Source organism: Nicotiana attenuata, unplaced genomic scaffold (genome assembly GCF_001879085.1).
Source record: "Nicotiana attenuata strain UT unplaced genomic scaffold, NIATTr2, whole genome shotgun sequence".
Taxonomy (NCBI): domain Eukaryota; kingdom Viridiplantae; phylum Streptophyta; class Magnoliopsida; order Solanales; family Solanaceae; genus Nicotiana; species Nicotiana attenuata.
Window position 1 is genome coordinate 56,608 of NW_017673496.1, and position 22,336 is coordinate 78,943.

Consider the following 22,336-nt stretch of genomic DNA (forward strand, 5'->3'; position numbering starts at 1 on the left):
GAGATTGGACGGTCCCGGAAGGTCCGTAGAAAAATATGGGACTCGGGCATGTGCCCGGAGTCGAATTCCGAGGTCTAGAGCCCGAGAAATGAATTTTTTTGTGAAATTGTTTTTCTGAAATTATTAAGGAAAATGGAAATGAAAATTGATTAAAAGACTGTGGTATCGGGCTCGTATTTTGGTTCCGACGCCCGGTACAAGTCTTAAATATGTGTTAAGCGCTTTCTGTAAAGTTTGGTCGAAATCGGACGTCGTTTGACGTGTTTCGGACCTAAATATCTAAAGTTTGAAGTTTGAAAGGAAAATGATGATTTTGAGGCTTGATCCAATGATTTTGAGGTTATTTTGGCCATTTGATCGCTCGAGTAAGTCCGTAAGATGTTATTGAGTTAGGGTGTGTGATTGTTAGGAGCCCCGAGGGCTCGGGAGTGTTTTCGGAAGTGTTCGGGGTGGTTTTGGACTTAGGATGATATCAGATTTTCTGCAATTTTTACACAGGGATTTCCTTCTTCGCGATCGCGCTCTTCCCCACGCGATCGCATAGCACTGAGTCGTCTTCCTTCGCGATCGTGTCTTGAACCACGCGATCGCGTAAGCCAAATCCTTGGACCCCCAGTAGTTCTTCTACGCGATCGCGTAACCCTCCACGCGATCGCGATGACCAGTCAGTGGTACCCTTCGCGATCGCATCCCTATTCCCGCGATCGCGTAGGGCAATTTTGCCCAGCGAATTTTTAAGTTAAAAACAGAACAGTAGCACGGGATTTTTCATAAAAACACACGAAACCCTTTCTTATCCAAGCACTTAGGCGTCCATTGAAGCTCCCTTTCATCAAAACTTCTTGGGTAAGCATTGTTCAACTTGTTTCCTTCAATTTCCTTCATTAATTAGTGAATTCCTAGCCCTAAAAACATGAAATCAAGGTAGAGTTATGGGTTTTGGGTAGAGTTAGGGTTTTGAGAACTTTGGGTGATTCAACCTCAATTTGGGGTCGAATCTTAAAACAAATTATATATTTGCATTCGTGGGGTTATGGGTGATCGGGTTTTGGTCCTAGCCTAGAGTTTGGACCATGTGGGCCCGGTGTCTAATTTTGGTATTTTTGGAATAATGCTAGAAATTCATATCTAGGCTATGAGAAATTGCCATTGAGTCTTTATTGATATTGTTGAATTAATTATGCCTAGATATCCCTGTATTGTAAGTGGAATCACGAGGTAAAGCGATAGTTGAGGATTAAGTGGATTTCAAGGCTTTGAGGTAAGTGTTTGGTTTAACCCTAGCTTGAGGGAATAGGAGTTGAGTCTTGTTGCTAATTGCTATGTGATCGAGTACGATGTATAGGCATGGTGACGAGTATCTATACATTGGTGTCTAGCATGACCGTGAGTCCTTATAATGTGATTATCATGATTTGGTTGTGAACTCCGTGTTTATTGGAATATGTTGTGAATAGCATGTGAACGGTAATATGATCATTTGATTTTCCTGGGAGCATAGGCTCGAATTGTGATACGAATATTAAAATCATACGAAATGACTTGATTCTTCGGAGCGTTGGCTCAAAATAGTAGAGTGAATTATAAGATAAGAAAAGTAAGAAAGAGAAAGCGTTGTTGGTTATTCCCTTGCCGGGATGTTTGTCAGATATTTATTTATTTTTATGCCCCTTAATTGTGACTGTTGTTTGGGGAGTCGGACTGTTAAATGATACTGAGGATCGGGTTGCGCGCCGCAACAATGATATTAAGGATCGGGTTGCGCGCCGCAACAATGATACATGATAAATGATATTGAGGATCGGGTTGCACGCCGCAACAATGATACATGATAAATGATATTGAGGATCGGGTTGCGCGCCGCAACAATGATACATGATAAATGATATGGGTCGGGTTGCACGCCGCAACAGTGGTATTTGCTGAGCGGGTTGCACGCCGCAACAATAGAAATTATGGAGCGGGTTGCACGCCGCAACAGTTATTGAGGCTATGTGTTTGTATTTGAGTTAAGCTGTTTTAGTTGTTACTCTAGATTGCGTGTATCTCCCCTTAGCATGTCTCCCTCCTCTTGTTGTTAATTACTTGACATTCGATTCCCGCTGTATATTTATAACTGCACAGGTTTATGTGATGTCCAGTCTAGCCTCATCACTACTTCGCCGGGGTTAGGCTAGACACTTACCAGCACATGGGGTCGGTTGTGCTGATGCTACACTTCTGTGCATTTTTGCACAGGTCCAGGTTTTGAGGAACAGCAGCAGCAGTAGTTCGGAAGCAGGCGATTCATATTCACGAGACTGAGGTAGCCTTGCAGGCGTCCGCAGGCCCGGCGTCTCTTCTCATTGTTTTCTTTTAGACTGTTTCCTCATTGTTTTCGAGACAGACAGCTGTTATATTTCTTTCAGACCTTTGTATTTAGTTTATTCTTAGTGGTTCGTGAGTAATGTGACACCAAATCTTGGGTAGAGGTTGTTTTTGACTATTCCGCGTTTTAAATTCATCATTTTAAGACAGACTTCCGCTATTGTTCTTATTAGACTTTATGTTCTATATTGATGTTATAAACTGTTAAAGATAATTGCTAGTGATGGAAAGGTAATTAAGTTGGCTTGCCTAGCTACCACGAGTAGGCGCCATCACGACTCTGATGGTGGGAAATCCGGGTCGTGACAATACTTTTGTAAGCTAGCTTTTACAGTCCCTGCTTTTGTTAATTTCGGAACTACTGGTAGTACTTGAAATAAAATACCTCCCAAATTATTAATTTTCCACCAAACGGTTCATTAGTATCCGATATATCTCTAGAACTCTGGAAAATTATTTTGATCGTTTGACACTTAGCCATAAGTACTTCATCCGATATTACCAATTTTGCTTTCCCTATAAATTTAGCAGCATTGTTCTGCTTTGATATATTTGTGATTGTTATTTAAGTTGTTTGAAGAAGTATATCAAATTTAAAGTGGGTGGCCTCATAATAAGCCCGTTATTGGTATGCCACTTGCTATTATTACTAATATTGTCATGCCCTAGATATGATATTTGCAAGTAATGCATAACATAGAAATATTATTTCGATTCCGCCTGAGGCATCTACAAAGAATAATCCCGTTATGGCAGAATTGACTCCTTATAGTATAGTCTTGAAAGCTTGTTCTTGTTTAGGATTTAGCTTTGATGGTGCTTTCTCTGACACTTATATAGCATTTTGATTCTTAATAATATACTAACATTTTTACTTTGTGTTCTAACGCTCTTTATATGTAATAAATTTATGTACCCTAAGAGTTTTTTTTACTTGAATAAGAATTTTACTCATATGATGAATTTAAAAAATAATTGAATTGAATTCTCTTGCTAAATAATTAACTAAAAGATATAATTATTTGGTTCAACAAAAGTTCAAACAAATCTTCTCTTTTTACAAGAAAAGAAAGTGCCTCAAATGAAAAAAGTTATACTTCTGGCCTCAAATGTAAAAAGTTTCAACTGACAAGATCTATAAAGTAAGAACAGACTCAATATTCAGTGTCTATTGGAAATCACTATATATGCCTATAATCTTAAGTATATTTGAACTACAACGATGAGAAGTGTTAGTGTACAAAAGTATTGCTAAAATATTGAATTTATCTATTTTGTAATAGTGTTTCAGTTGTTTAGACTCCTTAAGGACTTCGAAATCATTAAAAAAATTGCACACTTGGTTAACTTAATATTAATATATTTATGTATCCTAAAAGTAATATGATTACATGACTAAAGATATTTACTTGTTCAATTTTATATGAATTAGATTGTCCGAAAGTAATTATACTAATAGGATTCCTAAAGGTAATCATGTAGGATTCCTAATATGTAGTATTATGTCTTAAAACTAATAGGATTATAAGGCTAATATCTAAAATTCTGGTTATGTCCTTTTATTATAAGTTATTATCCTTAATATTATAAGGTTATTTTTGTAAACTGACATTGTATTCATTCTTTTATGATAATATAGATATAGATAGATAGATAGATAGATAGATAGATAGATAGATAGATAGATAGATAGATAGATAGATAGATATAGATGGATAAATTTCATCAAACACCTTAAAGATCCTATGAATTTCACGAGTTTTGCTTTTTTACTTGTCATTCTTTAATTTAATACTTAATTATGCACACCAATTAAAGCTATATCTTCTTAGAAAAGGATCTTATGACGACTTTTATCCCGGTCCCTACGTCATAAAGAAGCTATCTTTGATGAATACTTTAATTTGTTTAATACTTCCCAATAATTTGCTTCAAGTACTAGTTGTGTTACAAAGCATGGAGATTGTCTTGTAATTTATTGAAGTATATAGTTTCTATAAATATATCATAAATCCCACAATAATTGCATATTAATTTGAGGTGACGATAAAAATCCATAAACTTAAAATTTTGAATCCTCCTCTGTTAGAGGGACGAATCGATCTTTAATAAGAGGGTCAAGTTGTTGTAATTCAATATAGAAGGAGAATATATTGCTACGAAGAAGATGAAGTACACTCTTCATAGTTTGACAAACACACATAGTATCATCAAAAGTGACCAAGTACATGTAATACTTCTTGACACGTCTAATGATCTGAAAATACCAATTGATCTTCTAGTCAATTATCGTTTCTCATGAAAAAGAACATAAATGAGGAGAAAGAGATGGAAAGTAATCCACCTTGGGGAAACTACTCAGAATTTTTCTGCTGAAAAAGATGTACATAGAAAAGTCATCTCCACCCCTTGTGTGACGGATAACAGAAACTAGTAAAACAAGCTTAAGAATCAGCGAAACTAAATCTAAAAGCTCTAAAGCAGAGCTCCAAACTATCAGCAAGACTACCTAAAGATGGGCTACCTTTCAAGTAACTCTAAAACGAACAATACAAAATGATCTAAATAAATATACAGGATGCCGCTTGACTTAACAGAGAGCACCCTATTGGTGTTGCAGTTGTTCAACTAAAATTCTATTGATGAACGGTGACATAGCAGCTAACAATTCCTTCGGACATTCCAAGATCACTTAGAGTGATTTTTCAAGATCTCTTTACTCTACCTAGTTCTTCCTAAAGTTGTTTGTTTTTTTCAAGCTCAGCACACAGATTAAACTGCACTAAATTTAGCTCATTTTCAAGCTTAATGTGTGCCTCGCTTGCAACTTCCTTTCCTTTTTGATAATTTTCAGCCCTACTTTCCATTGTAGGTTTCCCAATGATTTCCTTCAAGTTCATTATTACCACTAGAAGGTCATCTCTTTCTTGTTCTACATTTTCAATTATTTTCTTTAAGACATTTCTTTCTTTCTTCAGGTTCTCAATTGACTCTCTTAGATCAACTGCAATTATTACTAGGTCATCTCTAGACTGTTCTGTTTCTCCTAATTCAACTGCTAAGACATCTCTGTCATTTATAAGACTATGATAAGCGTCGATTAGCACATTTGCCAAAGACATGAGTTTTATAGGAGAATAAGATTTCAGATTTCTTTGAACATCCAGAAAATTTACCTCTTCATCATCAAACTGAGCCATCAAAGCAAAAATTGAATCATACTCGGTTGCTTCACTTTCTACTGCCATCATAGAGCTGTTACCTGGTTCATCATCTCCAGATTCGCTTGATGAATCTCCCCATGCAGCAAGAGCTTATCTCACGACATTGTCAGCGGCGTTTTTTCTATTGAAGCATCTATCATGAACCAGGTTCCTTTTGGCTGCTTTGTCAGAGTTGTTCTTGTACTGATCCTGCTTTAGGAGAGGGCAATCCTTGATGAAATATCCTGGCTTGCCACATTTATGACAGAGGTCATAATTCTTTGGCTTGCTAGAACTTCCCCTTTTTGGAATGCCTCCATTCCTGCGAACCATCTTCAGGAATCTTCTTGTTAGGTATGTCATATCACCATCTTCACCACTTGACTCGTTGTTTTCTGTCTTGAGGACCAGGTTATTCTCCTTCTTGGGCTCTCATCTTTCACTCTCTTTCTTCTTCTTCATTTTATATGTTTTTAGATTGCCAACAAACTCATCAATAATTAGCTCCTGCAAGTCCTTCGCCTCTGTAATGGTGTTCACTTTGCTTTCCCAAGAATTGGGTAGCATGCTTAGGATCTTTCTAACCAGCTTGTTTCTTGGAATAGTTTCACAAAGGGAGTGAAGCTCATTAATGATGGAGGTGAATCGGGTATGCATTTCTTGGACAGATTCATCGTCTTGCATCCTGAAGAGCTCGTATTCAGTTGTGAGCATGTTAATTTTGGATTGCTTGACCTGTGTTGTTCCTTCGTGAGCTGTCTGAAGGGCTTCCCAGATTTCTTTGGCTGACTGACATGCTGATATCCTGTTGTATTCATCAGGTCCAATACCACACACCAGAATTTTCTTAGCACGAAAGTTCTTCTCTATGGCCTTTCTATCTGCATCATTGAATTCTTTCCTTGTCTTGGGAATGGCTATTGGTGGGTCACCAAGGTTTTTGGTAGGAACATATGGTCCATCACATATGACATCCCATAGCTTAGAATCTTCAGCCATGATGAAGTCATGCATTCTAGTTTTCCACCATCCATAATACTGTCCATTGAACCTAGGTGGTCTGTAAGTAGACTGGCCTTCTTCGAAGTTTGGAGGAGCAGCCATGAGGATCCTTTCTAGGTGTTAACCTGATAGAAAGTACCCGCTCTGATACCAATTGAGAGAATATAAGGGTCCACCAAACTCTATAGAGGACCAGGTTCTCTATCAGGTCCAACAGTACACACACACACACCAGTAATTAAATGGCAAGAGGAATTTTACGTGGAAAATTCCCTGCTCAACGGGATTAAAACCCACGACCTACCCTTGTAGGATTTCAACTTCACTACTGAGCAACTTTTAGATTACAACCTATGCAACCTAGGAATTAACCTCTTAATCCCACACTAACTTGTAATACTCTATTACAAGACACTTTGTAATAACTCTACTACAAAGACTTTACAACATGACTAACTCTAGCCAAGACTCAAACACACTAGTTTAAGGTTTACTGGTTCCTATAGAATGCTTCTAAATAATCTAGACAGGAATTACAATTTGAAGTTACAACTCAACTAAGGACATCCAATAACTCTATGTGGGAATTGGTTCGTAGTTATTTTGTTCTTTGTTCTTGAAGCACTTGAAACTTGCTTGCTGGATAGTCACGTGAATGAGCTTGTCAAATGTTCAAGTATTTTTTTTACCTCCCTTGAATGCATATATACATGTGTGACATCACTTACAATGATGTAAGCAAGGTAGGTAAAAAGTCTTCCCTGGAAAGTTGACTGCAGCGCTGTTCTGCACTATAGCGTGTGCAGGCAGCAACTTTCCACCTGGAAAGTTTACTTTCGTACAGTCTCCTCGGGAACTGGTAGGGACTTGTTCCCTCAGTTGTTCCTTCCACTTCTGAAGAGTTGAATCATATTCCATGCTAAATCCCAACCTGGAACCTTGTGATCTAGATAGTAAGTTTGTTAGATCATCAAAACATAAAGTAAAGTACTTATAACCAAAGTACTTGTAACCTATCACTAACATATCATCCACATACACTAGGATGATCATAATGTTGCTCCCTTGCTTTTTTGTGAACAAGGAATAGTCTAGATTACTTTGTACAAAACCTTGCTTGATCAGTGCTTCAATTAGCTTCACATTCCACTGTCTGCTAGCTTGCTTGAGTCCATATAAGGATTTGACAAGCCTACAAACTGCTCCTTTATTCTCCCCTTGGCTTGCAAAACCTTCTAGGAGCTTCATGTAAACCTCTTCATAGAGGTCGCCTTGGAAAAAGGCATTGTAAACATCCATTTGATGAAGATGTCAACCTTGAGCAGCTGCCATGGAAATCACTGTTACTATTTTCACCACTGGTAAGAAGGTTTCTTGATAGTCAAGTCCTTCATGTTGATTGTAACCTTTTGCCAAGAGCCTTGCTTTAAATCTTTCTACAGCACCATTGGCTTGATACTTAACCTTGAAGACCCATTTGAAACTTATAGGAGACTTCCCTGGTGGCAGTTGAACAATCTCCCATGTTTTGTTCTCTTTAAGGGCCTGAATCTCTACCTTCATTGCTTCCACCCGGCGTGGATCTTGTGAAGCTTCTGAATAAGTTCTTAGCTCAGTGATTGATGTAAAAGCTGCTAGGTAGTGTTGATAGTGTGGCTTCAACTTAGCATAACTAATATAGTTCTACATAGCATGTGGGATGTTAGGGTCTAGTGTTGTTGCAGCTGTAATGTAGTGTCACGACCCGGATGATATAAGATGGTGATATCATAGTCTTTTAACAGCTCCAACCACCTTCTCTGCCTCAAATTTAGCTCCTTCTGCTTGAACAAGTATTGCAAACTCTTGTGATCCGTGAACACCTCACATGCCACCCCATTAGGGTCTAGTGTTGTTGCAGCTGTAATGTAGTCACTCATCCATACAGGATTCCTTTTATCTATATCTGATATTCTCAAAGGCTCCACATCTGGAACACCAGGTTATGCAGAGGAAGCTAATATGGGCTCCTGAAGTGTATGCGACTCATTTGGAGTAGGGAGTTGATTCAACTCCTCATGGCCAATGTCAATATTCTGCACATGTGGGGTAGCAGGTTGATCTGTCACTTGCACATCCTCAAGAGGAGAAGATGCCTCATCTGGTTCGGCTGCAATAGGAGTTTCTAAACCAGGAAATGCATCATGATAAGAGTCCTCTCGTTCCAAAAATAGATGGTATTGTGATTGCCTCATGTTTTTGAAAGGAAAGACTGTTTCCTTGTAAATAACATCCCTATATAGAAAGAACTTCTAATTAGTTAAATTAAGTAACACATAGCTTTTAGTCACTTCTGAATACCCCATTAGAACAACTGTTATAACTCTTATATCAAACTTGTCATGGTTGTTCAGTTTTTTGGCATAGCAAAGACATCCAAATGTCCTTAAATGCTGCAAGTTGGCTTTGTGTTTATTGAACATTTCATATGGACTTTTACCATTCAAAGCAACTGATGGAAGTCTATTAATGATGTAGACTGCAGTGAGAACACAGTGCCCCCACTACCTCAAGGGAATTCCTCCTTGAAATCTCAAGGCTCTTGCTACTTCTAGTATGTGTCTATGCTTCCTCTCAGCTATTCCATTCTGCTGAGGAGTATAGACACGAGTCTTCTGATGCACAATTCCATGTTGTTGTAAGAGATCACTACACTCATTGTTCAAGAATTCTCCTCTATTATCTGATCTAATTGCCTTGATTGTTCTGTTAAACTGATTCTGTATCAATTTAATGAAGTTTCTCAACACAACCACCACATCACTTTTCAGTTTTAACAAGTACAACCAAGTTATTCTAGAGTGATCATCTACTATGGTAAGAAAGAGTTTATTGCCATCAAAGGCTTGTACATTATAAGGTCCCCATACATCAATGTGCAACAACCTGAAAACTTCACAAGCTCTACTAGTACTGTCTGGGAAAGGCAATCTAATGTGTCTAGCTAACGGGCACACCACACATTTTTCCAACTGACTTCAACAATTATTTTAAGAAAAATGAAAATTTTGACTCAATGACTTCAAAGAGGCATGACCTAATCTATTATGCCAAAGCTCAACATCTTGTTTCTCCTTGTTTGCAACCAAGCTAACCAACTAATTTGCACTATCTTTAGTAGGAGCTTGTGTAAGCAGATATAGTCCTCCTCTTTCCTTACCAATCCCCCTTACCTTCCCACTGCGAAGGTCCTGAAACACACAGAATTCAGGAAAAAATAAAGCTGAGCATCTTAATTCTGTTGTGAGCTTTGATACTGATAGTAGATTATACTTAAAATCTGGGATGTATAGTACATTGCTCACTACTTCCTTATCTGTCAATCTACAAGTCCCTGAATGAGTCACATGCATGAAGGATCCATTAGGTAGATTAACTCTTTTTTCTTTTGAATTTCCTACTTTAATTGTGTTTTCCAACAAACTCAAGTCAGAGGTCATATGATTTGTCGCTCCAGTGTCTATAATCCACTCTTTGTTTTATGATTCTACTAAGAAAGCAGTAATAGCATCATTACCTGCCATGTTGACTGAATTGACTGAGTTTTCTGCTACATTTTTCCTTGACAAGAAGCTTCAGAATTCGATCATACTGCTCTGGTGTAAACTAGGGGCCTCTAGCATCATTACCTGCTCTAATGCCTTCAAAGTTCATACTCTTTCTGCTGTATTAGCATAATAGATGCCCTGTACATCTTGATTCCTCTTATCATTCATAACAACATTGTTAGGTGTAGTTCCTCCATACCTTTTCTTAGGTTTAAAGTCAGTAGGATATCCAATTAATTTGTAGCATTCAACACGAGTATGTCCTTTCATCTTGCAAAAGTCACATTGAACATTGTAGTTCATCTTGCCCTGTTAGTTGAAGCCATACCCAATCAAAAAAGGATGTTATCCAAACGCATTTCAAGTAATTGTAGTAAAACTTGACCTGTTGTGCATATTCCTTCCCTTAGTGATCATCAATGCATTCATTTCTACATTATCTACTACTGCCATGGTGTTTGTCATGCTCCGCTGACTCTCTCTAAATCAGCATCGAGTAAACCTTGTTCACAGTTGGTACGGGAATCATCACTAGGATTTGGCTACGAGCTTGCTCATATGATTCATTCAATTCCATCAGAAAGTGCAGCAACTTCTGCCTCTTCATAAACTCCACATAATTACGAGATCTAGGGCAATCACATGGAGATGGATCTAGGGCATCAAACTCATCCCACAGCAAGCGTAATTTTGAAAAATAAGTAGCAACACTAGTGGTTCCCTGAGTCACAGACGCAATTTGTTTGTGAAGCTGAAATACTCGAGATCCATCAATTTTGTCGAATCTCTCCTTCAAATCACTCTAAACTGCACTATCACTTGATGAATACACTATTCCACTGAGCAATTGAATTGAAACGCAATTCATTATCCACGACAACACAATCGCATTGCATCTCTCCTAAAGATCAGTCAGATTCGCACCAAACTTCTCCTTCCTGCATGTTCCGTCGATGAAACCTAGCTTGTTACGACCTAGGATTGCAATTGTCGTCACACGGCACCACACTGAGTAATTTTCCGATCCTGTCAGTTGTAGAGAGATCAACACAGTCCCTGAATTAACGATAGAATTGAGGAAAAGAGGATGATTATGGCTCAATTTCTCCCGTACTTCATTGTCTATATTTGTCGCTATGTTTCTCACAAACTTCGTGTGTAATCAAGCTTAAATTTCAGATTTTCTGCTTAAATCCAACCCCAAAGTATCATACACAACAGCCCATTTTTAACATATAACCACACCCTTAAACTTGATTAGAGAAAAAAAGAAACAGATATATAGAGAACCTTCATCACCCTTTAAGTGAAAAAAGAAAAGGGATGAACAAAAAGTTACATTAGATATTACTATTCCTAATTATTTCAATTTCAGAAAACTCAAAACTTTGGGAAACAAAACACAATTCTGTGTCGTAGAAGAAAGCTCATACAAATCAGAATCCTCAAAATCCTCTTCTTCAAATATTGTCTCTAGCTGAGGAGAAACTGAAATCCTATAGGGTGAAATTAGAACCGCAGGAACAGCAACTTCCATCCAAGATTTTGGATTCTCACTGAACTTGGCCATTTTTGCAAAAAAATAGCAAGAATGAGGCTATGGAAACAAATTCTAGAGAGGTTCACTGTTCAATCTTGGCTATTTTGAGAAAAATTTGTGGGATTTGGGAAAGACTGCAGAGTATGAGGGACTTATATATAGGTGAAGAAATAGAAAATTTTGGGTGAGGTGTCGGTCGAAAGACAGAGGAAATATACCTGGATTTGATTTATTTGTCTTTTTCTATAATTGTTGGATGTAACCTAATTTCCAAGTAAAGACGAGCATCATGTGGGAAATGCTCACACGGCTTTGCATATTATTTTTGAAAAATAACTTTATAGCATTGTCTACGTCACATTAATTAATTTTAATTAATACAAGAAATATTTCTTGTATAGTCAGACTTCTCTATAACAATAATATCCTTATATATATACATCACTTTTCTATAAAAGCCAAATTTTTCCGAATCAAATCTCATGTTCTATTATAATATATGTTTTCTATAACAGCAAACCGCTATAACATCCAAAAATATCCGGAACAATCGAGGTTGTTATAGAGAGGCTTGACTGTATTATGTGCTTTTATCACATAAGTAAGGTTAAGCGAGTTTTTCAAGAAATTATTTAAGGGTTTGATACTGAACCTATTTGATTGAGTATGAAGTTTAAAAAGAAATAAAGATTTTTAAAATTTGTAATTCTAGACAAGCCATAAAACTTGTTTAGAATGTACTCTCTCCGTTCACTTTTATTTGTCCAATATTTTAATAATAGATTTTCAATTTTACTTGTCCACTTCACATATCAAGAGAAAAATAATTTATTTTTTCTGTTTTGCCCTTAGCATTAATTACTCATTCCAAATTATTTTTCACATCCATTAAGACTATACACTGATTAGTATGGGTATCAAGGTCAATTATGCATTTTATTTATTATTTTTTAAGGGGTGTGCAAAGTCAATATTGGGCAAGTAAAAGTGAACGGAGCGAGTAATAGGAAGGCAGCTTATCATTTTGAACGTACGTAGCTTTGTATTATTTAGATGTGAGGAAAAATTAATTATAAGAAGTACGTTCATCCGTTTATAGTATAATTTTTTTCCCCCTCATAATTTAACTTGACTAGCCACACTAGTTATCCAACTTTTTCCAAATCATCAACCCAGGTAGACACTCTTAAAAAGAAAAATCATATTTTAGTTTTGAGCGAGCCAAAATTTTCTTTAAAAAAAAGGTATTGGACTTAACAAGTCTTAAAAAGATGTTGAAAACTTTAAGAGCTCGTTTGGAAAGCCACCTTGGAAATAAATTTGGGTGTAATTGTGTGTAATTATACAGTTTGGCATGTTTGTTTGGCTAAGTAATTACTTGGTCAGCATAAAATTGGGTATAATTGGAGGGGTGTAATTATACTCTCCAATTCTCAAGGGGGGAGGTGAGAATTGGTGGTAATTACACTGTGTAATTGCAAGGTTGCCTTTAGTTTCTTTCCTTTTTGTTTTTATTTAATTTATTTTTTTTATAACTTTTTGTTTTATTTTTTATTTTTTTAATTTTATCTTACTTTTTAATTTCTTTTGAAATTTTAAAATATATTTTTCTTTGTACATTATTTATCTTTTATTTCTCTATATTTATCTTGCGATTCCATGTAATTGCTTATATTTTATTTTTTATTTATTTTATTATTCTATTTTTTTAAACTACACCCTCTAATATTAGAAATAATGAGTCATTAACAAACTTGACATATAATCAGTGATGCAATTAAAGTGGAATTTTGTTGTTGAATTTGTTTATAAACTTATCATGTTTCCTAATTATTAAGTTGCACTGGAACTTACTATTATTATGTTGGAATTTGACATATGTTAAATTATTTTTATTTATTTTTTGAATTTTGAAATTGTGTTATATTCATGGTTTCAATTTACTTGTTTTAGTAGTATTGGCTCACATTGCATGTTGTTCATTTTTTAGTTAGAATTGATAGATTAGTTTTGTCAAACATTTGAATAATGTTATGACATTATATTTGTAAATATTAATTTATTTTATCAAACATGAATTCCATGATGTTCTTACAAAACGTATATTTTATTTTTGTAAGTATCTAAACTAAATATTATTAATTATAAAAAGTATATACATTATTTTTACAATATTAGTTATAAATATATGATTACTAAATTAATGTATATTCACGAAAAATATACTTCTTAAATACAAAATATAATATCATTTATACTTATAAAAATTTATAGGCTATATTTATTATATTTCCTTTTAAGTTGTGATAATTACTTAATTTGAAATTTAATCTAACTGTGTCATTACACTTGTGCAACCAAATAGTAAACTTGTAAGTACACTGTAATTTCACTATAACAAACAAACATATCGTCGTAATTACACAACCATGTAATTACTAGGATGTGTAATTACTACCCTAGTAATTACACCAATTCCAATACCATCAAATGCTGAATCACTAAACCACCCAACGGAATATAAGAGAAATTAATCCAAATACCATCAAATGCTGTTAATATTCTTAAGCAATAATGGTTCACTACATGTAAATGAAAGAAAAACTATTTTTTTAATAAGAAAATGTACATGAATGGATTAAATGGCATATAATTCAGCTTATGCAGCTATATATCCCTCTAGCTAGATATCCACACAAATACATTTCTTGAATCTGCAATGGAGGGATAAAATTTCAACCTCTCAAAGAGAAAAACACTAAGTACATGAAGCCATAATTTCAAATCATATTCCATGATTGCGTCGTTGCCATTGAAGGGGGAAGAATAGATGTTGTGTATCATCGTCGCAACCCTCATTGATCTCTTCTCTAATGGTCTCCAATCCTGGTGTATTTGAAGGTTTTCTTCGATAGCTGGTTATAAGTGCAGGAGCAACCTCCATCCAAATACGCACATTTCTAGTTTCTCTTGCCATTTTTTCTTTTTTTGAATGGAAAATCCACGTGAAAGCCAACTAAAAATAGATTATATCAATCAAATAATAAGTTGGATTTGCTCTCTTCTCCCTTGGCTTTAGGAAGAAAGAGAGATGAGAAAAATGAGTTGTTCTTTGAGAAAGATAAACTCTTTTATTTTTATTTTTTTAATGAATTGAGAAGGAAGTAAATGCTTCGGAATTTATAGATGTGGTAGCTAGGAATTAAGGGGGTGAGAATAGGCAAATGCTAGAAACAAGGACAATTAAAGCTTTATTTGTGGTTGTTGAATATGTCAATTGTGAGACTTTTTGTGGCTCCCCGTTTGAAATGGATCACCTTACACATATTGAGGTAGGTGTTAATTAATTCATAACTTGTTCCGATGAATAATCTAAAGGCCTTCTAGAACAATGGACGAAATATGTCAACCCTTGTAACAGTCATAACGTGAATATAGCACGGCTAGCCAGTTTTCGGACTAATAATTGAAAAATAGTCAGTGTTTGCAAAGTCATTCAAAAATAGTCACTATTTTGCTGCAACATGGAAAGTTCCAGCATAATATATTGGAGATTGGTGCACTTGTGTATGAACTTCCAGCATACTATGCTGGAACTCCAACACACGGAAAATTCTATCATAATATACTGGAGATTGGAGCACCTATGTATGAACTTCCATCATATTATGCTGGACATGTATATTATACTGGAACTCCAATATATTATGCTGGAATATTTTTCGAATTTTGAACAGTGTTTTCGTTCAAATTTATCTTTACATAAAAAATGGCTACAATTCGATTACTTTTGAAACTGTGGCTATTTTTCAACTACCACTTGTAAATCTGGCTATTTTTGAATTTCTCCCATCTTGCCTTAAAGTTTACAGGGAGAAATTTAAAAATAGCCAGATTTACAAATGGTCGTTCAAAAATAGCCCAATTTTAAAATTAATCAAAATTTAGCCACTTTTTATGTAAAGATAAATTTGAGCGAAAACACTGTTCAAAACCCGGAAAATATTTCAGTATATTATGCTGGAGTTCCAGCATAAGTATACTTGAACTCCAGCATATTATACTGGAGTTTCAGGATAGTATGCTAGAACTCCAGCATAATATGATGGAGTTCCAGCATAAGTACACTAGAACTCCAGCATAATATACTGGAGTTCCAGCAAGTATATTGGTCCAGTGTAATATACTGGAGTTTGGAGCACCAGTGCTCCAGTCTCCAGTATATTATACTGGAACCGGCAAAGTATACCGGTCCAGCATAATATGCTGGAGTTCATACACAAGTGCACCGAACTCCAGTATATTATGCTGGACCGGTCTCTATTGCAGCAAAATGGTGGCTATTTTTCATTGACTTGGTAAACGCTGGCTATTTTTGATTGACCAGTCCGAAAACTGGCTATACTGTGCTATTTTTACAAGTTTACACAAGCTACTACAATACAAAACCCCAATGGCAAATATCAGTCAACAGTTGATGAACACAAAAATATTTGGGCCAAAGGCTTAGATGACGTTGGGCCAGAAAAAATGTAGCATGAGTTTGTGCAGGACATTACACCTAATGTCTTCAAAAATGGAAGGTTTTGATTTTTTGATCCCCTCTTGTTTCATGGGCAAATATTTAAGGTCAAAAGTCAAAAGTTTTTTTCGTGGGGCAAGCAAGAGGGGCAACTTGTTAACTTGAAGTTCTCCCCATGAGGCAAGCAGCGTAAAAAAAAACAAGAGTAGTGCCGAAGTATCTTATTTGGGAAAAGAATCATCCGAGTTAGTGGCTACAAAGCCCATTCCATCCTATTGAAAAACTGAGTTGGGCTGGTTATGATTAAAGCCTTTTCCATAAACCCCCATTGGCAACGACCAAGTGGATACTGTAGACTATTGAATACTAACGCATTTGATACAAGAATGTAGAATCATCACTAAATGTGATAATAATCCATCAACAAAATGGTGAGCACGAAATTAATAGTTTCGAAAGCACAATACCTTCAAATGCATCAGAATCCTTCTAATAACACGATGATTTCCATTTGTTCTTGTGCTCATGTGTATGTCATCTTTATGAATTCGGGCAACAGGCTCCGGATCTCCCAAAATTTTATGGGCCCATCAGAAATAACCTAATAAATAATAGTCATAGCTTTACCATGACCGTTCCTCATTTTTTGGTATTTTAGGGGTATAAAACAGGAATTCGGTACGATTTCTAATTTTTCATGTGCATTCTCTATGTCATCTTCATGAATTTGGGTGACGGTCTCCAAATCGCCTAAATTTTTGTGGGTCCATCGAAACGATCTAATAAACAACAGTCATTACTTTGCCATGACCGTTCCTCGTTTTTTGGCATTTAGGGCCATAAAACAGGAATTTAGTATAATTTTTAATTTTTCATGTGCTAATGTCCACGTTGTTTGACCAAAAAGTGTTGAACCTTTCAGTTACATCAGTTAATGATGAGATGAAGGGTGAATCTTAGTTAAAAATAATAAAATCTAGACCAAATATTATGTGAAGTCGGTAAGATAAACAACGTTAATCAGTGTGCTTGTGCTGATCAAATGCTCATGAATGCAATAACATAAATGTGCAATAAATGTAGATAATGACAATGAATATAACAAAAAGGAATCTACCACCCAATTATTGTAAGACTTGGATGGCTCTTTTCCCTGACAGCAGCGTGGAGAAAAGAGAAATAAAGAGGGTTGATGAATCTTTGGATCTTGTGAATAAAGAAGCAAAAACGTATGCTTGAATAAGATAACCAGTGAACAAGACAGCTGTTGTATTTTCTCTCAGGTCAACCTTTTACAATGTATTTTTCTCATAAAGTGAAGATCCCCTTTTTGTTCTCTATCTCTTCCTATTTATAAGGGATATTTCCTAGAAACCCTAAAAAGTATAAAATAAGGAATATCCAAAGGAATATTCCTTGTGTCCATTTCTGAACCTATGCTACCGTTATTTCTTCATCTCAGCTGTCCGTCTTTGGCATCAGCCCTCTCGAGAGCAGTCTTCAGCTATTATACTGCGGTCGACCTCGTCCTTGGTCTCGCTTATCCATGATGCCAAGTTGCCAAATATAGACTAATACAGTTAGTCACTACACTTGTTGAAGTCTGGTCCTGCACGCCCTCGATAAGTGGACCTGATTCGCCCCCGTTTTGGAAAAATTTGGTTGTGTTGAATAAGTCGGGCCGATCTGGAGAGAACGTCGTAACCAGTGAAGTCGTGATTGGTGTGGCTACCAAGGGGTGACGTCATGGCCACGTGTGTCACCATTACATATCTTCCCGGGATAACGTCTGTATACTTGCCGCTTTGGTTTTGGTGCCATTGACAATCCTTTGCTTCGATTCTCGCGCCACCCAGTCCTATAAATAGATAGGGGTTTACTCTTTGCATTCATGATGAAGTTTCTGATGCCACTCCGTTATCGGTGGCTCCTCCTCCCGGTGGTGAGGAATTTATGGCTGAAGAGGATGAGAGTTTTCCTACCGTGGAGGAGATAGTTCCCAGAAACCCTTTGTCTAGAAATAATTTTCCCAAGGAGCCCGCTCCTGCTCCTGTTCAGGTGATCTCCGAGACTGGTCCGTCTCATTTAGCTGAGTTCGATCCAAATATCGCATCCCCCCACGTCGAGATAATTCCGGCTGGTGGCGACATCGTGGAGGTCCATCAACCTGGGTATTGTGCCTTCTATGTCTACCTGTTCTTGATCGGTTATACTCTTCCTCTTCTTGCACTAGCGGAGGAATTTTGTCGGTTTTACAGCGTCTGCCCGGCACAACTCTCTCCTTATTTGTATAAAGCTTTTCTGATGCTGACAAAGTACGCGGAATTGACTGGTTGTGAGGTTGATGTTCGTCACTTGATGTACTTATTTTTACCAAGTTTTCATAGAGGTACTATGATACACCTACGTTGTTGCGGGATCCGAGGGCTGATAATCAGAATGGACGACAGGACGAATCGGAAGTTCTGGCATAAGTACATTTTTATTAAGACCGAGCACTTGGTGGCGGACCCGGCTAGGTTTCCCGAGCAGTGGAACCACAATCGTAAGTGTTTGTCATACGCTTGTTGTCTTTTTTCGTCCTTTCGTCTTCGGCTCATTTGCGGACTCTTTGTTTTTCAGCTGAAAGGCGTGCACCCTCCCCTGTCCTCGATATTGAAGATTGGGTGGCTCGCCTGTTGCCTCACATGGCGGGGATTCGTGATTGGGCGGTTTTCTACAAGCGCTTCGGACCGAAGGTCCCGTCTAGTAAGTGTTACTTTTGCTTCAGCTCTCTGTTGTTTGCCATTGCTCGTTGATACGACCTCCTTTTGGTTCCAGGTCGACGGATTTCCAAGAAGAAAGCTCCAGTGCCGGCATTTCGCCAGGCTATCACATCGGCAGGGATGCAATTTGCTCTGGCCGAGTCCGTTCGCGGGGGTCGTACTCAAGCTCTGTCACCGAGGGATTCCGCCCCTCAGAATGTTGCTCTGCGGGATGAGATCTCTTCCCGGCCTATCTACCATCTTGTAGATGAGTCGTCTAATAGAGAGAAGTCGCCATCAAGAAAGAGGCGAACGGTGGAGCTTAGGAAGGCCGTCGTCACTGGTATTGAACCGAAGAAACTCATTGCTCCGGAAGCGGCGCCTACACTTACACCAAACGTAGGGGCCGTTTTTATGGCGGATGCCGTTATGGAGAGGAGGTCCTCTAGGGCCGAGGAGGTGCATGAAGGCGGGGAATTTATAAGGACCGCGGAAGGTGGCGCGTCATTGGCGCCGGGGGAGATGGAACGGTACCTGTGGGGGACGACGGTTCTGGTTCGGACATCGACCCTGAAGAGATACAGGCCTTCTTGGAGAGGAACACTTGCGTGGAGGTAAGGACGGATGGTCCCAACCAGCACATAATCATCCCCGTGGGTTATGACCTTTTGGCCAACTCGAAACGAGCGGTGCCGTCCTTTTCCCCCTTGTGTGCGGCTTTTGAGAGCACAGAGCTGCAGGCGATGAGCGATGCTGAGTTATCGTTAAGTATATCTGGCATGGCTATACAAGTAAGTGCTTTTTAATGTTAGGATTTGTTTTGTATGTGTGGTCTGCTCATACTGACTCTTTTCTTCTGCATGTCAGACTCTTATCATGGGGATTGAGCGTGAACGGAGGGAAGAGCAGAGGACGGCCCTCTTTAAAAAGGTGACTTCCAAGTACAAGGAGTACCGTACTAAGCATCGAACGCTGGCCAATGTTTTTACCCACAATAGCGAGTTTCAGTTGTTCCGCGACGGGCTCAAACAGAAAGACGAGGAGTTGGTGAAGAAAGATAAAGAGTTAAAGGAGAGGGATGATGAGCTAATAAGAGCCATCGGTCGATGCAGTGAGCTCGAGGCAGCTCAAAAGGCCAAGGATGACGAGCCCGAGGTGAGTAAAGGGGTGATGGCTGAGAATGCCGACCTTCAAGCGCGGGTGGCATTTTTAACTGTTAAACTTGGGCAGAGGGAGGCGAATGCTGTTGATCTGCGGGGCGAGTTGAGCGCCAAGGTCGAAGAGTTGGCTCGTACTGAGAAACATAGAGTGGCCGCTACGGCTAAAACAGCAGCCTTAGAAGACGCTCTCCGCGTTTGCAGGTCCGAGCGGGAGAGCGAGGTGGAGACATCGACGCTTATGGTGGCGAGGTTAGAGGAACGGATCAAGAATTTGGAGGCAGAGTTATCCGGATTGAACGAGCAGATCGTTACCTTGAAAAGTGAGGAGGTGCGACGGCAGTCACAGCCATCCACGTCTTATACTTCTGCCGATCTCGGCGTACCGCAGGAGTTGTATGAGATGCGGGTTCAAGCCGAGGCTCAGCTTGACATATATAAGTCTTTGAAAACTGACGGGAAGATTTCCGAAGCAGAACTTGAGGGCGTCCGTGCTAAGGCACGTGCGGCCCGTGAAGCTTGCAGTTATGCCCTTGGTACGCCTGGTGGGGACGACGTTGACGATGATGCGGATAAGCTTGCCTCCGATTCTTGTTATGATGATGAGTATGCCGATGGGGATGACGCGGCGTAAAGCCGTCATACTTAGTTTTTGTTCTGTTTTGCTATTTTTGTGAGGGCGTCTTTGGGCCTTTTGTAAAAAGTATTGTAACATGACAGTTGTAAAGGAACAACCCCCTTTTTTTTCTACGTGTTTCTTGATTTTCGATCTCTCTTTCTTTTTGTTATGTGGGGAAGTCCCTGATTTTTTGATAAGATTGATGTTCAACGCGGTCGTACATTAGGGACATCGATCGGAGTCGCATGAAAAATAATTCGAGCGAGGTAAAATATAAAACAATTCGAGCGAGGTCGAATGCAAAACAATTCGAGCGAGGTCGAATGTGAAACAATTCGATCAAGGTCGATGTAAATTAATTCGAGGGAGGTCGAATGTGAGACAATTCGAGCGATGTCGAATGTGAAACAATTTGAGCGAGGTCGAATGCGAAACAATCCGGGCGAGGTCGAATGCGAAACAATTCGAGCGAGGTTGAATGTAAATTAATTCGAGCTAGGTCGAATATAAAATAATTCGAGCAAGGTTGAATGTAAGATGCGAAAAGACTTGGTGGAGAGTAAAAATGCTGCTTTATTTCATTCATTGGAGAATATCTTAGTGGAGAGCAAAAATGCTGCTTTATTTCATTCATTGGAGAATATCTTGGTGGAGAGTAAAAATGTTGCTTTATTTCATTCATTGGATAATATTACATATGTCCTTCGCTACATACATATATTGGAGAAGTTTCCATGTATCCAGTCCCTTCATCGTTCGTCCTGGAGAAGCAGTCGGCAGGCGGGGCGATGAATTATACTTGAACTTCGAGACGTTCCCTTTGTCTCCTCATTGAAAACCTCTCCGAAAAAACCCAATTGGGACAAAACTCGGATGAGAGAAAAAAAGTACGACGCGGAGGGCGTCTATTTTCAAAAGTTGAAGTATTTGAGATGGGCGACGTTCCAATTGTTTTGTAGTAGTTTTCCCTCCATAGTTTCTAGTTGAAAAGATCCTTTGTTTGTTGTTGCTATGATCTTATATGGTCCGTCCCAATTGGTTCCTAGTTTGCCTTCTCTCGAATCTTTGCTCGCTTGTGTTTTAGCCTTGAATACATAGTCTCCGACTTTGAGTGGTCGTACTTTGGCTTTTTTGTTGTAGTACCGTTGTGCTTGTTGCTTTTGGGCTACCATTCTTATGTAAGCCATGTCTCTTCGTTCCTCTACTTCGTCGAGGTCATGTTTTCTATTTTCGTCATTGCTTGGCCCACTTTTGTTGGAGTATCTCAAACCGGTATCATGGCGTCAGTCCCGTAGACTAGTGAGTATGGCGTTTCTCTTGTGCTTGTTTTCAGCATGGTATGGTATGCCCACAGTACCTCTGGAAGTAATTCCAGCCATAGTCCCTTGGTATCTTCAAGTTGTTTCTTCAAGATATTCAGTATTATTTTGTTGGAGAATTCGACCTGACCGTTACCGGCAGGGTAATATGGCGTGGAGAGTATTCACCTGATGTGCCATTTTTCAAAGAACTCGGCGGTCTTCTTTCCGATGAATTGGGGTCCATTGTCACAACTAATTTCTTTGGGGATGCCGAAGCGGCATATGATGTTTCTC

At 38.3% G+C, this 22,336-nt stretch overlaps 2 protein-coding genes across 2 annotated transcripts; both read right to left on the bottom strand.

The window, feature by feature from the left end:
* Positions 1-6,002: 6,002 nt before the first annotated feature.
* LOC109216534 lies at positions 6,003-8,135 on the bottom strand. Its single transcript, XM_019380695.1, has 3 exons — positions 7,889-8,135; positions 7,680-7,843; positions 6,003-6,551 (listed from the first exon to the last, which is right to left on the bottom strand). The coding sequence occupies exons 1-3, from the start codon at positions 8,133-8,135 to the stop codon at positions 6,003-6,005; spliced, it is 960 nt and encodes a 319-aa protein (XP_019236240.1).
* A 3,175-nt stretch (positions 8,136-11,310) lies between these two features.
* Positions 11,311-11,838, bottom strand: LOC109216535. The gene has a single exon (XM_019380697.1). It carries the CDS (start codon positions 11,727-11,729, stop codon positions 11,520-11,522), a length of 210 nt encoding a protein of 69 aa, XP_019236242.1. The 5' UTR covers positions 11,730-11,838; the 3' UTR covers positions 11,311-11,519.
* Between the last annotated feature and the right edge of the window lie 10,498 nt (positions 11,839-22,336).

Bases quoted from the DNA above. Each gene is read 5' to 3' on its own strand.
- LOC109216535 (XM_019380697.1), bottom strand. From the start codon at position 11,729: ATGGCCAAGTTCAGTGAGAATCCAAAATCTTGGATGGAAGTTGCTGTT.
- LOC109216534 (XM_019380695.1), bottom strand. From the start codon at position 8,135: ATGAAGGTAGAGATTCAGGCCCTTAAAGAGAACAAAACATGGGAGATT. The intron at 7,844-7,888 runs GTTGACATCTTC...CCTTTTTCCAAG, and splicing joins TTCCATGGCAGCTGCTCAAG to GCGACCTCTATGAAGAGGTT. The intron at 6,552-7,679 runs GTACAAAGTAAT...GAAGATTCTAAG, and splicing joins CACTGATCAAGCAAGGTTTT to CTATGGGATGTCATATGTGA.